The sequence below is a fragment of the Lotus japonicus genome, chromosome 4 (genome assembly GCF_012489685.1).
Source record: "Lotus japonicus ecotype B-129 chromosome 4, LjGifu_v1.2".
NCBI lineage: Eukaryota > Viridiplantae > Streptophyta > Magnoliopsida > Fabales > Fabaceae > Lotus > Lotus japonicus.
The window spans coordinates 51018357-51033137 of record NC_080044.1 but is presented as its reverse complement, the minus strand read 5'-3'; the positions used below and the strand labels follow the sequence as shown (position 1 = coordinate 51033137).

General features: G+C 38.7%; 1 protein-coding gene and 1 long non-coding RNA gene across 3 annotated transcripts; both read left to right on the top strand.

Moving 5' to 3' along the window:
* The first annotated feature begins 10 nt into the window (after nucleotides 1–10).
* LOC130716257 (uncharacterized) lies at nucleotides 11–923 on the top strand. The gene is made up of 3 exons (XR_009011903.1): nucleotides 11–127; nucleotides 230–269; nucleotides 774–923. It is a non-coding gene; the product is annotated as an uncharacterized LOC130716257 (long non-coding RNA).
* Nucleotides 924–8522: 7599 nt separating this feature from the next.
* On the top strand, nucleotides 8523–14470 carry LOC130711293 (FAM10 family protein At4g22670). 2 transcript variants are annotated; one of them, XM_057560846.1, is made up of 9 exons: nucleotides 8523–8714; nucleotides 8807–8950; nucleotides 9032–9200; nucleotides 9323–9387; nucleotides 10326–10466; nucleotides 12634–12750; nucleotides 12864–13181; nucleotides 13291–13348; nucleotides 14113–14470. In XM_057560846.1, exons 1-9 carry the CDS (start codon nucleotides 8565–8567, stop codon nucleotides 14208–14210), a joined length of 1260 nt encoding a protein of 419 aa, XP_057416829.1. In that variant the 5' UTR covers nucleotides 8523–8564; the 3' UTR covers nucleotides 14211–14470. The 2 variants fall into 2 exon arrangements, with proteins under 2 accessions (XP_057416829.1, XP_057416828.1); XM_057560845.1 differs by having other exon boundaries at nucleotides 8804–8950.
* The last annotated feature ends 311 nt before the right edge of the window (nucleotides 14471–14781 follow it).

Below are 14781 nucleotides of genomic sequence, written 5' to 3'. Positions count from 1 at the left end.
ACAAGAAAGACTTTTATCCAAAGCAAGGGATGAAAAATTGAGCAAAATAGAGATGTTACTTGCTCATGTTCTTTCGAATGCTTCAATTTCCATTCCACCGGATCTAGCCAATGGGCTAGATAACATTGTAAGCTATACTTGTCAATACATGTATTATGATAAATGTCTTTCATACTTTTCTTTGATGTGTTTACAATATTAATAAACTGCTCTTTTATATTTTTTGCAGCAACAATCTCCTAGTCATCACCAATCAAAGTAAAGAAAAGGTATAACATAGCTCTTTGTCGTGGCAATTAATAATGCTTATTCTATTGACTTGTGTCTGTAGGAGCAACCAGTAGATGCTTCTGTATAGTTCATCTGGATTCTCTTCCAAGTTTTGATTTGGTTTTCCTAATATATAGGAAAAGTAAAATGAGTGTTGGTGTTTTTCATGAAAATGAATCTTCTCCCCTGCTTATTTTCTCTGACGAACAATGATCAGATCTGTGATCATTGCTATTCAGTTGTCCTTAGAGCTTTTGAATCTATTTAGATTAGAATGACATTCTGCTGAAGAAGTAACTCTTAATAGATTTTTGTAAAAATACGCTATTCTAATTATTTGAAACACTGAATCAAACATAGGCATAGTAATGTTAACCACACCAGTAGCTGCTTCTGTATAGTTCATCTGGATTCTCATCCAAGTTTTGAGAAACATAGAATATAGAATTTCTGTCCAATTCATTCTAGCACAGTTTAACACATTCTTCTATTTATGTTTGTAGAAACCTGGAGGAGCTGAGTTGCTGTCAAGATCACTTGTAGGAAATAAACATGGGGAATAAAACACAAACTCTGAGTGAACTTTGGTCTGTGTATAGATTCTGCTTCATGTTTAATTGTAGTCTTCAAGGGCAATGGACGAGACCATGTTGCTTGATATATTTGTTATGATGTGATCCTTTTCAGTTATCTTTCATGATCACTTGTAGGGTTGCTGTGGATTGTTGAATTTAGTGCGTGTGAGCATGCCAATTGAATGCATCGAATCTTAGTTAGTTTTATTTGAGTAACTCATTAATGCTCAAAAATAACTATGAAGTAAACATGTGGATTTGGGATTAGAGCTTCCTTATTTGTAATATAAAATGATCCTACCAGTGGAGAATATTGTCCAACTACATGTTGCTTTTTTTTTATTTGGTATTTTTTATCTTTGCTTTCCTTATTTGTAATATAAGATGTTCCTCTTGCAATTGTTCTATTGCAGGTTACAGGTTTTGGTTCTGAATATTGTGATCATGGTATGAATTTATCAAAAATTCTTAAAAGTAATATAATAAAATGAGTAGCTTGTCTTTACACTCTATTGTATATTCTTAAAAAGTAGTCATATTTTAAAATGCCTTCTATTTTTAATAATCTAAAAGAAATTTGATTTATAATTTAAAAAGCTATCAATTGTGGTGTCAAAATGAACTTCTATTGATTTATAATTTAGAATCAAACATGTAATATTTGCACCAACTATTTGTTATTACGTGAGAGTCAAAATTGATAGTATACAATTGGATAATGTATATATGTCCTTTTAGATGAAGAAGCTAGTAATAGATGAAATTAAGGACCAGTTAATAAGAAAGGATAATTAATAAGGAATCGCAAACAGAAGGAAATAGGGGAAAATGGTGCACTTGATCAATCATAGTCTGAACCCACCAACTGCCACTTCTTATATAAAAAAAACATTTCTTTTTCTCTTTATTCCCTTTTCTCCCTTTCAATATTCACATGCACACATGGTTTGCACAGTTAGAATAAGAAATTTTGGAAACTTGATTGCCATTTTTCTATTGCTTAGATCACATCTAAGACACCTTTGGTTTCTTGAAAGTGAAAACTTTGGTTACTTGTGTCCAAGCCTTTGTGAAAATGTTATTATGTATTTGGGATTGATAAATATATATCATATGTCTAGGAAATATGCTAGGGCACTAGATAAAAGTCATTATGCTTTTATTAAATAAAAGTCGAAAGTAGAAATTCCAAAAAAAAATGATGAGGTTATCGCGGCGGTTTAAACCGACGCTATAAATGCAGAACAAGTTGCAGCGGTTTAAACCGCCAAAAAAGTATGAGATAAAATGCTTTATTAACTCACGTCGGTTGCAACCGACGTTATGTTTTAGTTGATCCTTAGCGGCGGTTTAAACCGCCGCTAAAAATTTAGCGGCGGTTATTCCGGCGGTTGCTAAAAAACGACGTTAAGGTGACTCGCGGCGCTAAAAACTGTGACGGTTGGACAACCGACGGGAGATTGTTTTTGCGGCGGTTTAAACCGCCGCTATATACAATTCCAACCGCCGCGAAATAGCGCTTTTTGGTGTAGTGTGAGGACACGTCTTGTATTAGGTTCTTATAATGCGTTCTCTTTTGTATCTACTATGGATATATTATATATACACACACGTGGGGTACGTAGATGAACAAAGGAAGAAGTGACATTCCCAACTGGATTATGTTGAAGATATTTTCTAATATTTTTTTGGATTAAGTTGAATTTTAAAAGTTTTTATAAAGTAAAGTGAATGTCTATCCATATGTGCTTCAAGTGTCAACTTCCATTGTTTGGCTTTGAATATTGATGATGTGGCTAGAGACTTGAGTTGATGCTACCTTACTACCCCAAGCGGTGTTCCTTATCCTCCTAGGCTGGTCTAGTGGCTTCCTCGAACTGCTAATAGTCTTATGATCAATGTAAATGGGAGTGTGAGGAACAACCCAAGGAGAGGGGGTTTTGGGGGTTGTTTTCGCAGCAATTTTGGTAATGGTCAGGTGGTTTTTATGACTTCTTGGATGACCCAAATATTCTGCATCTTGAGATGCTTGCGGTTTATCATGGTATGAGATTGGCTTGAGAGCGTGGGGCTCACAGTGTGGGGTGCCAGTCAGATTCTCTGGATGCGGTTACTCTTGTGAATTCGGTTCCCTCATCGTCTCATTTGTATGCTTCCCTTGTTTGGGATATCAATGATTTGTTGGGTCGTGATTGGACTGTGGAGTTGCATCATACTCTGAGGGAGGGGAATGCGTGTGCGGATTTCCTCGCAAAGTTTGGTGCTTAGCAAGATAAGAGCTCGTGGCTTTAGATCACCCTCTGGAAAGGATGAGTTTTTTTGTTGTTGGTTGATGCTATGGGAGTCTTCTCTGTGAGACCTTAGTTTTCTTTTCCTTTCAAGCATTGTACCAAAAAAATGTGCTTCAAGTGTCAAGAAGTGTCTAAGCCATGTCGACTAAGGGTTCATGCGGATTAAAAGTAAATTTTTAATTGGACACGTGAAGAGAAGTATATGACACGTGTTATGTGAGTGTCGATGTCAGAAACGTGTCTAAAACTTTATGACTGTAAGAAGGCATAGTGTTTATGCTTTTTACGTCATTGTTTTTTGACCTTATATATGGAGTGTAATAAGATAAAAGCAATATATAATATAATAGAAGAAATAACCATATAATATTTTTCTAAATCCTTCAATTGTTGTTACAAATTAAGCGTAAAAAAAATTTGTTCATTAAATTGACATTAATTAATTTTTCACTCATGATTTTTAGAAAACTTGGATTTGGCTATAAATTGAACTAAAATCCATAAAATTAACTAGATATAATCTACGAACTCACTATAAAACATGAATTCAACAACTTCTAAACTCCAAGTCACTCAAAAAAAATTATAAATCTAATATATTCAAAGCATTGACTACCTAAAATAAAAAATGATGAAATAATAAAATTGTTGTCTTCATTATAGGAAATTCAAGAACCCAGTCAATTGAAGTATTACTAATAGATATTTGGAGAATATGCCACAATCAACCTGGACTTTGATTCTGACTATTCCTACCAGATATCAAAATCATAAGGATTGTTTCCAGCAATGAGTTCCCATATTACATAAGCGTTGGAGTCTACATTTAGGGTGTGGTGCGGTATGAAAGTATATAACATAAATGGATGCATAGAACAACATGTATAGGCGACATGATAGGGTGAGAGTTAGATTAGAGAATGAGAAAATGAATCGTGTAGGGCTTGACAAATGATGATGTGTTAGTGAAGGAGTTTTAGAACATATTTCTGACCTAATTTCTTTTTCCTTATTCTCCTTCTGTTTCCCTCTACAGTCGCTGCTGCCTTTTCCTTGCTGTGCAGCCGCCGCTTCCTTCTTGTTCAATCCGGCCGCCGCCCCTCTACCTCTCGCCGCCGCCGGCCCCAGCACCGCCGCGCTCCACAGCGCCGCCGCACGCCTCCTCCTTTGCGTGCCTTGCTCTCCCGCGCGATCCCCCTTCTCGGATCTTCCCCGGACCCGCGTGCACAACCCACGCCCCACGCACCACCGCCGCTCAACCAGGTGCCGCCCGCGCCGCCGCTCCCCGCCGGCCACCGCCTCCAAGCCGCGCCTTCTCCACGCTTGGACCTGTCCTTCATCTTGCTGTGTAGCAGCCAAACACAGCAACCCGACCCGCAAGTTAGTGGGTCACCTCCACACCGGTTCGCCCAGCTATCTTCCACCCGGTTCGACCAACACGGTTGAACCGCCCAGACCCGGTTCAACCGACAGGCAGCCCCAGTTCAAAAAAAAAAAAAAAAAAAAAAAAAAAACAAACAAACAAACAGTAGCATGTCTTCCACCTCCGATGACGGTAGCAATGCGACTCCTCCTCCCACCGCCGATCTTGCCTCACCTACTCCGACTCCTGCAAAGCCGGATTTTCATCCTGCTCTTGTTGTTTCTAACATTAGGAATCATATTCCTCTTGTACTTGATATGGAGACTGATCGCTATGGCACGTGGGCGGAACTTTTTCGCATTCATGCCCGTTCCCATCGGGTTTTGCATCATATTGTTCCTTCCACAGCCAAACCACCCCCGGCCGTCACTGACCCCACCTATGATCAGTGGGCTACTTTGGATTCCATCGTTCTCCAGTGGATCTATTCCACCATTTCCCTCGACTTGTTGTCCACAGTCATGGAACCCAATTCCACAGCTTTGGCCGCTTGGGAGCGTTTGGCTGATATCTTCCACGACAATCAGAATGCGCGTGCAGTTGCTTTGGAGCAGGAATTCTCCGGTGTCCGTATGGAGACTTTTCCGAATGTCACCACTTATTGTCAGCGTCTGAAGACGCTTTCTGACCAGCTCCGGGATGTGGGTGCTCCTGTGAACAATCATCGTCTTGTCTTGCAGCTTATTTCTGGTCTTACTGATGCCTACAAGGGCGTTGCTACATTGATCCGCCAGAGCAATCCGCTCCCCACTTTTCATCAGGCTCGCTCCATGCTTACCCTAGAGGAAGCAGGTTTGGCTAAGATGAAGCCCGTTGAGCCTCCTATTGCCTATGTTGCTACTCAGTCGCGTGCCTCTGATGTCTCCTCCCAGAGCTCTGATCGTCGGTCCTCCAACCGTTCTCGTTCCCACAATTCTAAGGGTCGTGGTGGGAATCGCGGCAACGGTGGTGGATCCCGCAGTGGCACCTCTCAGGGCTCCTCTCCTCCGATGCCTCCTCCGCCACAGTACTTCCCGTACCAGCATTGGGGATGGGCCCCACCTCCATGGGTTGTGCCTCCGTGCCCATACCCAACCTCTCAGTGGACTCGTCCCTCTGCTCCCCCACGGCAACCAGGCATTCTGGGACCGCGTCCTCAGGCTTATGCTGCTTCGGCCTCCCCCGTGCCCACTGACATTGCCACTGCCATGCACACTATGACGCTTGCTCCTCCAGACAGCACTTGGTACATGGACACTGGCGCATCATCTCATGTAGCGGCTTCACAAGGTAATCTCACGTCTTATTCTAGTTTGAGTCATCTTAATCAGAAACTGTATGTTGGTAGCGGACAGGGTATTCCAATTCAGGGTTCTGGACACACCACCCTACCCACCTCCCAAAAACAAAAGCCTTTAACTCTTTCCCATGTCTTGCACACACCACAAATTGTTAAAAACTTGATTTCTGTGCGACAACTTACTACTGATAACAATGTTTCTGTTTGTTTTGACCCATTTGGCTTCTCGGTTAATGATTTTCAGACGGGGATTCCACTCATGAGATGTAACAGCTTTGGCGACCTATACCCAGTCACTCCGTCCTTTCCATTTGCTGGTCTAGCTCAGAGTCTCTGGCACAGTCGTCTTGGCCATCCCAGTTCTTCTGCTTTACAATCTCTTCGTAGTAATAAGTTCATTAGTTATGAGCATTTTAATTCTAGCGCAGTTTGTGAGTCTTGTGTGTTTGGCAAACATGTTAGGTTGCCATTTGTGTCCTCTAATAATGTTACTGTGATGCCTTTTGACATGGTATCAGAGCCTCTATGACCGAGAGGTCTATAGTTCGATCCTTGCTCCCCTCACTTTCTAATTAAAAAGTGGAATTTAATTAAGCACATGGTAGGTGGGCCTGTGCATTTATCCACGCTTCAAGCCCAAAGGGCTCTTGCGTGAGGGGGCGTGTTAGAATATAATATAAAACCATTAAAGTGACCCTTACCCAACAGCTTAAGCTTTTGGGATTAAGTGGTTGTTTGACAAAGAATTCAATTTGATGTTAAGCTTTAGGAAGAGTTTGACTATATTGACAGACTGTGTGGCCTATTTTAATTAGCGAGAAAAAAATTAAGAAATAAGTTACATGTGGTATACTGGTATTTAACAGAAAAAAAATATTCTATTTTATATAATAATATAAATCACTTCTAGTATTTTTTTTTCTGAATTTTTGACATACAAAATAATATGTTTGGTTTCACGTTTCTTATTCATATAAGCAATTCAGACCTTCTCTAACACGGTTTTTCATCACCAAAGTTGTTCAGTTTTTTAAAAAGTACTTTAAGCTAACATAATCATGTGAGGGCAAATAAATAAGATCTAAATTTTGAGTTAAAAGGAAATTAATGTTATCTTTTCCCACTAGACACTTCTCATATTTTAACCGTATTGTCTGAAATACTTGAGGAAATATAAGGCTTTGTGTAGCGTATAATTGCATTATGTGTGTAAGAGTGATACTTGTCACGCATTCAAGTTACATGGATTTTATGTGCATGTTTTCTGAATCCATATTACTTGCACTCATCTTATTCAATTTATTTTATTATTTTTTTGATGTTGTAGAATTAATTTTCCTCATAAGCTTATTTAATATAATTAGGTTATAACATTTATTTACTGTAAGAGTTTATACTCATTCCATTCTCTGATATGAATGAGATAAAAACATATGTTGCTTCAACTTCCGTATAAGTGAAATGATATGAGATGTTAAATTTAAAGTAATGACATTTATAGGCGAGAAGTATAGATATAAATTTATTGACCTCAACTACATACAAGCATTATCATATATTTATTGTGCAATTATCGTTGGCATCTTGTTTCACTCTCTTTCACACTTCTCTTTTTGCCTTTAATATTTTGTCTTGTTTGTTCTGCTCTTCTAATGTGTCGATGTATGTTCTTTCATTAGACCTTTTAAATTTTATAGCTATTTGAGCACGTTTATATATTTTTTTATTTATTATTCTATTGGTGTCATTTTATTGATGGTTGTGTTACTCTTTTTTTCTATTACAATGGTTGTGTTACTATTTTCTCGTTGGCTGCTTAGATGCTATTTTACATAATTACACCTTGGCTACAAGGAATTTTCATTTGATCAAGTGGTGAATGAGGCAGAGAATGTGAATAGGCAGTGTGAATCCCCGATGAGGGATGTACCTATAAAATGTACTCTAATATTCAAATCAGCTCAAGATCGGAGAGAATGTCACAAAGTCTAGAATAACAAAATGTGAACAACTAAATAACGGTTAAGTTATCAAATGATCAAACATGCATTAATATAGTTTGATATGAGCGACTATGAAGGTTTTTAACATCTGTCTAATCATTGTAACTAGCCATCAAGATGATGTTTTACTTTGTAGTCTTGAATCATTAACTCTAACAGTTCAACCTTGTTTCACTAGTTGATTGGACTAGTTAAGATTTTATCTTGATCGTCATTGCCGACCAACACAATATTCACCTGGTTGTGAGTCTTTTGGGCTGACTAAGACAATAGTACACCGAGCGAATATTTAGTCCGACCATAACAACTTTTCTTCCAAAATAAAGTGATTATTGATAGATTCTCATCAGGTGAATAGTAAATATTTGACCAATAATGTTAATTATAATATATTTAAAACAGTTATAGTTTCACGGTGAAAAAAATAAATTTTAGTATTAAAAAACGTTTATCCAAAAACCCTAACATGTAAATAAGCTAAACACCTATAAAGATAATAACACAAGTTCGATGTCGAAAAAAATATTCATTAAGAGAAACATACAACCGCTCCCCGAACAAGTGACGAGATATCAGTACGTAGTAAACCCTAACTAGTAAGATTAGCACACATTTGAGACAGAAGCTACTAGAAGCTGATTTCGTCAAGAAAAGTCTAGACCCAGTCTCATATAAAAGCCCAAAACAACACCAGCGCTTTGTTGCGCTTTCACAGACCAAAACATGGACGCAACAAAGCTCAAAGAACTGAAGCATTTCATCGAACAGTGTCAGTCCAACCCTTCCACCCTCGCCGATCCTTCACTCTCCTTCTTCCGTGACTACCTCGAAAGCCTCGGCGCCAAGCTTCCCTCTTCCGCTTACTCCGATTCGGTACCCTAATCCCCCATAAACCCTTGTCTTTTCCTTTTGAATTTCACTTTTGTTTTTTGTGTATTGAATGTTTGTGAATGGTGCGGTAGAAGCACGAGGAGAGCGATGATGATATAGAAGATCTTCATGAGGAGCAAGTGAAGGTGGAAGAACCAGAGGAAGATGATGAGATAGTTGAATCTGATATCGAGCTTGAAGGGGAAATCGTTGAGCCTGATGATGATCCACCACAGAAGGTTACTTTTATTTTGTACGAAAATTTGTTGATTTTTGTTGCATTGGGTTGTTTTTTTTCCTCATGGTGAATGAATTTTCAGATGGGAGACCCCTCTGTTGAGGTTACTGAAGAGAGTCGCGAGGCTTCGCAGTTGGCTAAAGCTAAAGCTATGGAAGCGATTTCTGAAGGTAACTTGGAGGAGGCGATTGAGAGCTTGACAGATGCGATTTCTCTCAACCCTACCTCTGCCATTATGTATGGGAACAGAGGTATGACTTTGACTTTATCTGATTGTTCAAATTTTGTGTTATTCAATATCTAGTTATTTGTTTCTTATCACCCAGAAGAGTAAAGGCTCGTTTTTTTATTATATTGTTCAAATTATTTGCAGCTAGTGTTTACATCAAAATGAAGAAACCGAACGCTGCAATCCGTGATGCAAATGCTGCTTTGGAGGTTACACTCTCTCATCTCTGTTGGTTTGAGTTATAAACTGGATTATATATCCTTGCTTGACTTAAAGTGGGTCTATGAATTATGTTTGTGATGTACTGTTAAATGTTTTTGTTGCATTATGCTTCTCCATAAGGAAAAAAGCTTTGTTTGAAGTAAGCTAGTCTCTGAAAATGAGCAAGGCATACCCACTTTAAAATTACTTAGGAAGTTATGATCCCAGGGCAAGATGGTAAATGCTTACTTGTTCACTCAAGAGACAACTTAAATTAAGAGGAGTTTTTGCACTCTGAAGTACATGTTTATCGGAATGTACATTTAAATATGCTTTTTTTGAGTAGGGAAAGAATTAGGTCGGATGTGGGGGGAGCTGTGGCATATAAAAAACTTCTGGTGTTGCACAGTGTTGTTAATTGTGGATTGCGGAAAATAGCGGAAAGCTAAAAACTTCCATGTCAAGCCCTTAGAGTGGAAAATAGAGGCAAACAACGGATGGCGGTGAGCCCTCAAAGTGCTATGCTATAGCGCATTAGTGCTGCGATGTCCGCTAATTGATAACATTGGTGTTGCATATTTCTCAATTTTCAGTTCTGCCTCTACTTCTGAGTATGAGTCAGTGTTGTTAAATAGCGGTTATAGCGGCGCTATAGCGTAGTGCTTTTTTGGCTTACCGCTACTCCGCTATTTTCCGCTTTAAGAGGCTGGAAATAGCGAATTTTTGGCTTACCGCTATAATCCGCGATCCGCAATTAACAACACTGAGTATGACAACTAAATGGTGAAGGATTACATGCATGCACTAATTTAATGGGGTTTACCTGTTCTTTGATGGATTAACGCACAACCCATGTTTTTAAATTTGCCAGTGACACTACTTTTTAAATGTGTGCCGGCCCTCTTGCCTGGGTGCAACGATGTTTACATTGTATTGTTTTTTCCAGATCAATCCAGATTCTGCTAAAGGATACAAGACACGTGGCATGGCACGAGCACTGCTTGGTCAGTGGGAAGAGGCTGCAAAGGATCTTCATGTGGCTTCTAAGTTAGACTATGATGAGGAAATAAGTGCTGTGCTTAAGAAGGTTTGCTTTCTTCCCCTTGGCATCATTTGAAGGAGATATTTGCAAAACTATACTGTGATGATAGATTAAAAGTTTAGAACAGTTAAATTATTGTTTGACCATTGACCAAAGCCCACTTTTATGCGTTCACAAATATCTCACCTCTCAAAACTAGAGTTGATGTGGTTGTGTGCATCATTAAAAATTGAAAAATGATATGCTAGGTTTAATCAGTGTTGTTAAATAGCGGCGATAGCGGCCGCTACCCGCTATAGCGTAGCGGGAATTTGCTTCACCGCAATCGTTATGCCTACATAGCGGCCACCGCGATAATCGCGATCGCGGCCGCGAACGCCATAGCGGCGTTATGCCAGAAACGGAAATAACGGATTTCATGGAATTCAAACGTTTTTCTGGCTAGTTTTTAGGGTTTTAAAAACAGCATATAATGGGCCACCTCCTATTAACGCTAATTCCCATTAATTACCCTAATTCCCATTTTCAAAAAAAAAAACCCTAATTCCCTAATAACTATTCTCTATATTAACGCTTCAACTCTCCTCTCCTCTCTTTCAAATTCTCTCTGGTTCTCACTTCTCAGAGACTACACTCTACAGCACGGTTGCAACTTGCAAGCAAACCTTCTTAGAGTTTCTGCTTTCTGCTGAGTAGATCATACTCTTTTCCGCATCCTCTCATTCCTCTGTTTTTTGTTGAAAACCTATACTCTGTTCTTCAATGTTTCTTCTTCCTTTACCTGTTTCACAGTTTTCTTCTCTGTTTTTCAATGTTTCTTCTTCCTTTAACAGTCATCTTCTCTTCTCTTTTTCTTTTATTTTTGTTCAAAACTCATGATCTGTTTTCCATTGTTTCTTCTTCCTTTACTAAACTTATAATATATTGTTTCACAGTTTTCTTCTCTGTTCAAAACTCATGCTCTGTTTTCCATTGTTTCTTCTTCCTTTTCTCTTAACTTATCTCTTACGTATTCTTATCTCTTTAAATTGTGCTCTTTTGAGACTTGCATTAACATTATGTTGTTTTAAGTACTTTTGTTATCTGTTTTGAGCTCTTGGACAGCCTTGAATTATGTTGTTTTGAGACTGAGTTAAAATTATGTTGTTTTTAACTGTTTTTTGTATAATATTGTACTTATTTTAACTGCTATGCGGTAACCGCTATTTGCCCGCGACGCGATCCGCTAAACGAAATAGCGGATTTTTGCCTCGCCGCGATTTTCCGCGATCGCGATTTGACAACACTGGGTTTAATGCAAGTTAATTAAACTAGTTTGAATCTGTACTGAGAACCCTGAATATGGAAATTGCCTTGACATCTATACGAAGAAAGAAAATGTCTCCATATACAATGTTGGTACAAAATTAGATGCTAACATGGTATGCTTGGTCACGGTCTCACGGATGCCAACCAATTAATGCAAAATAAGGGAAAAGATTATGAAACGCTTTAGTAGCCTGAAATGGAAAAGATGCATAATAATAAAAAAGATAATGGGTAGTACATTCAAGGGAAACAAGTTGGTTAGTATATGGTTTATTGAGAAATGAGCAAATGAGCAAAGTTTGTGTAGGAGTAGTGAAAATATTTTGTGAAAACAAGCTCATCTTCAATAAAGATATAGGGTCCTGGTGATAAAATTAGCTCATTGATGCACGTATTCATATAAATCATTGTTGAAAGAGATAGATTTTCAATAGCGAAGGCGAAGGCTAAGGCTAGGAAAAATTATATGTTTGGTCACCCAATCCTAGTTTTATTGTTAGCAATCACCAAAAGGTTGTATGTGAGTGCATGTGCTCCTTAGCTAGTGTTCTTATTGGTTCTTCCTTGAATATCAGTTTTCTTAAAATCTTCCTTACAGTGAAATCTAGCATTTTTAGGAATGCTATATATACTGCTTTGTCAAGCTAGACAGCTAGTAATTGAGTTAGCACTCTAATTCTAGACAATATCACAATACTGAATGTCCATTTTGCTGTTTATTCCCAGCATGTGATGTTATCCTTGTAAAAGAAGTTTAGCTTGATTTGAATACCTTGAAATGTATCAGGTCATTTATGATTGATTGACATATCTATTTTACCAAAAGTAAATTAGCCAATGGAAATAATGTGTGTTAAATGGTTAGATTCATTTGGCATCTCACCATAAATGCTGGGTTATCTAGGTGGAACCCAATGCTCACAAGATTGAGGAACACCGTCGGAAGTATGAAAGACTGCATAAGGAAAGAGAGGAGAAAAGAACTGAGCGTGAGAGACAGCGTCGCCGTGCTGAAGCTCAGGTTTTCAATTGAATTTTTATATAGATATTGCTAGAAAGGAAAGCATCCCACAATATGCAATATGCATGAGCATGGTTGTAGTTTTTGCTAACTCACTATCTGTATTTTCCCAGGCTGCATATGAGAAGGCTAAGAAGCAGGAGCAGTCATCTTCCAGTAGAAATCCTGGTGGTATGCCTGGTGAGTTTCCTGGTATGCCAGGTGGGTTCCCTGGTGGTGGTATGCCAGGTGGGTTCCCTGGTGGTGGTATGCCAGGTGGGTTCCCTGGTGGCGGCATGCCAGGTGGTTTCCCTGGTGGTGGCATGCCGGGTGGGTTCCCTGGTGGTGGCATGCCGGGTGGGTTCCCTGGTGGCGGCATGCCGGGTGGGTTCCCTGGTGGCGGCATGCCGGGAGGGGTGCCTGGAAATGTTGATTTTAGCAAAATCTTGAATGTAAGTAAATCTAGACTTGGTGCTGAGTGAATGTTCACTGTCCCTCTCCTCTCTCACACACATGTTTACTCTAGTCTTGATATCAAATATTCCTTGACACCTTTCTCAGGACCCTGATCTGATGGCAGCATTTAGTGATCCAGAGATCATGGCAGCTCTTCAAGATGGTATTTATCATTCTGATATCTTGTTCCATTTTTTTTTATCTAATTTATATTTTTTAATTCAAGAACCCATTTGACATATTTCGATGCATGAATCTTCATAAGGTGCTGAGTGCTGACTCAATTGAAACTGTAATGCATGTTCAATGACTTTGCTGTTTAATTTTTTGGCCTCGTTAAGTACTGTTGCATAGAATTGGGTGGGGAGTTTCCATTTATTGGAAAGAGCGGAGGTGATAAGGATTTGAAAGATTGATTGGCCTTTACACTTAGATTCATATATATTAGTCCATTTTAGCGTTTACACTTAGATTCACAAGAAAGTAGAAAACTGCTAAAATCTTGGTCTTTGAATAGATGGGTCTTTTTCATGTTCCCTAGTTTACCCTGGCTGGCTGGGCATAAAACAGCATATGATCTTTGATGACCTGGATTACATTGTTTCTCCAAGTAATTTGTGTAGCTTGACCCTCTTCACATACGTCACATGGGATGCTGCTTTTCATAGAGATTATGAGGATCGATAATAGAATCTGTTCTTAGATTTGCCACAACATATGTCAAACTGCATATTTGTAAATTTGAAAAACTTAAGATTTTTGTATGCTGAAAAGGTTTCTTGGTAGATTTATAAGACTGGACATTAGTAAATTTATGAAACATGCACTTTTTTTTTCCTTTTTGTCCCATCATTTTCCAAAGAAGATATTCAATTATGTTGATTATTAATCCCACTCTTTCCGTTCTCCTTTTTTGGTTTGGTGCAGTTATGAAGAACCCCGCGAATTTAGCTAAGCATCAGGGAAATCCTAAGGTGGCTCCTGTAATTGCTAAAATGATGAGTAAATTTGGAGGTCCCAAGTGAACACTGTCGGGTGTTCATTTGAAATTTCAGCATTCCATGCCTGTGCTCTTGGGTATTTAATGTTTGATGTTGCATTTTTCATTTTAATGAAATCGCGAAACCTTTTACCCTTTGTAAGGCCTGTTTCTTAGGTGCTCATAGATTCTAATCTTGTTTATTTATCAACGATGTAATGTTTTGACGAGTGGATTTGAATGATACAAAGTTGATATCTTTCTGTCCTAGAAAAAAAATACAGTTCCTTGCTTGTTTACATAAAAGCCATTGCTGTGAAGTTATTGATTATGCCAGGGGATAAGATGATCGGAAATCAGTTTCAACATCAAGTTGGCTCAGGGAATTTAGCTTCCAGTGCCAAGTTGGGCCATGAAATTGAGTCCTACTTGTGTATCTATAAATGCTGCCATAAGCTTTATGCTTAATTTTATCACCCTGATGATAACCTATTGTGCATTTGTCAGGGTCTAAAACCAGGTTTTGTTGTTTTCAATGGCTTGTTTTACCCAATCAGCTTTCAACTGATCTGGTCTGGAGGGTTTTTTTAGCGTTGTGTTTAGTTTTGTGACTCCAA

What these genes read in the sequence shown, in the direction of transcription:
- LOC130711293 (XM_057560845.1), top strand. Translation starts at nt 8,565, where the DNA reads ATGGACGCAACAAAGCTCAAAGAACTGAAGCATTTCATCGAACAGTGT. An exon ending in CTTCCGCTTACTCCGATTCG is followed by an intron (nt 8,715 to 8,803) that starts GTACCCTAATCC and finishes ATGGTGCGGTAG; the next exon opens with AAGCACGAGGAGAGCGATGA. An exon ending in ATGCAAATGCTGCTTTGGAG is followed by an intron (nt 9,388 to 10,325) that starts GTTACACTCTCT and finishes TGTTTTTTCCAG; the next exon opens with ATCAATCCAGATTCTGCTAA.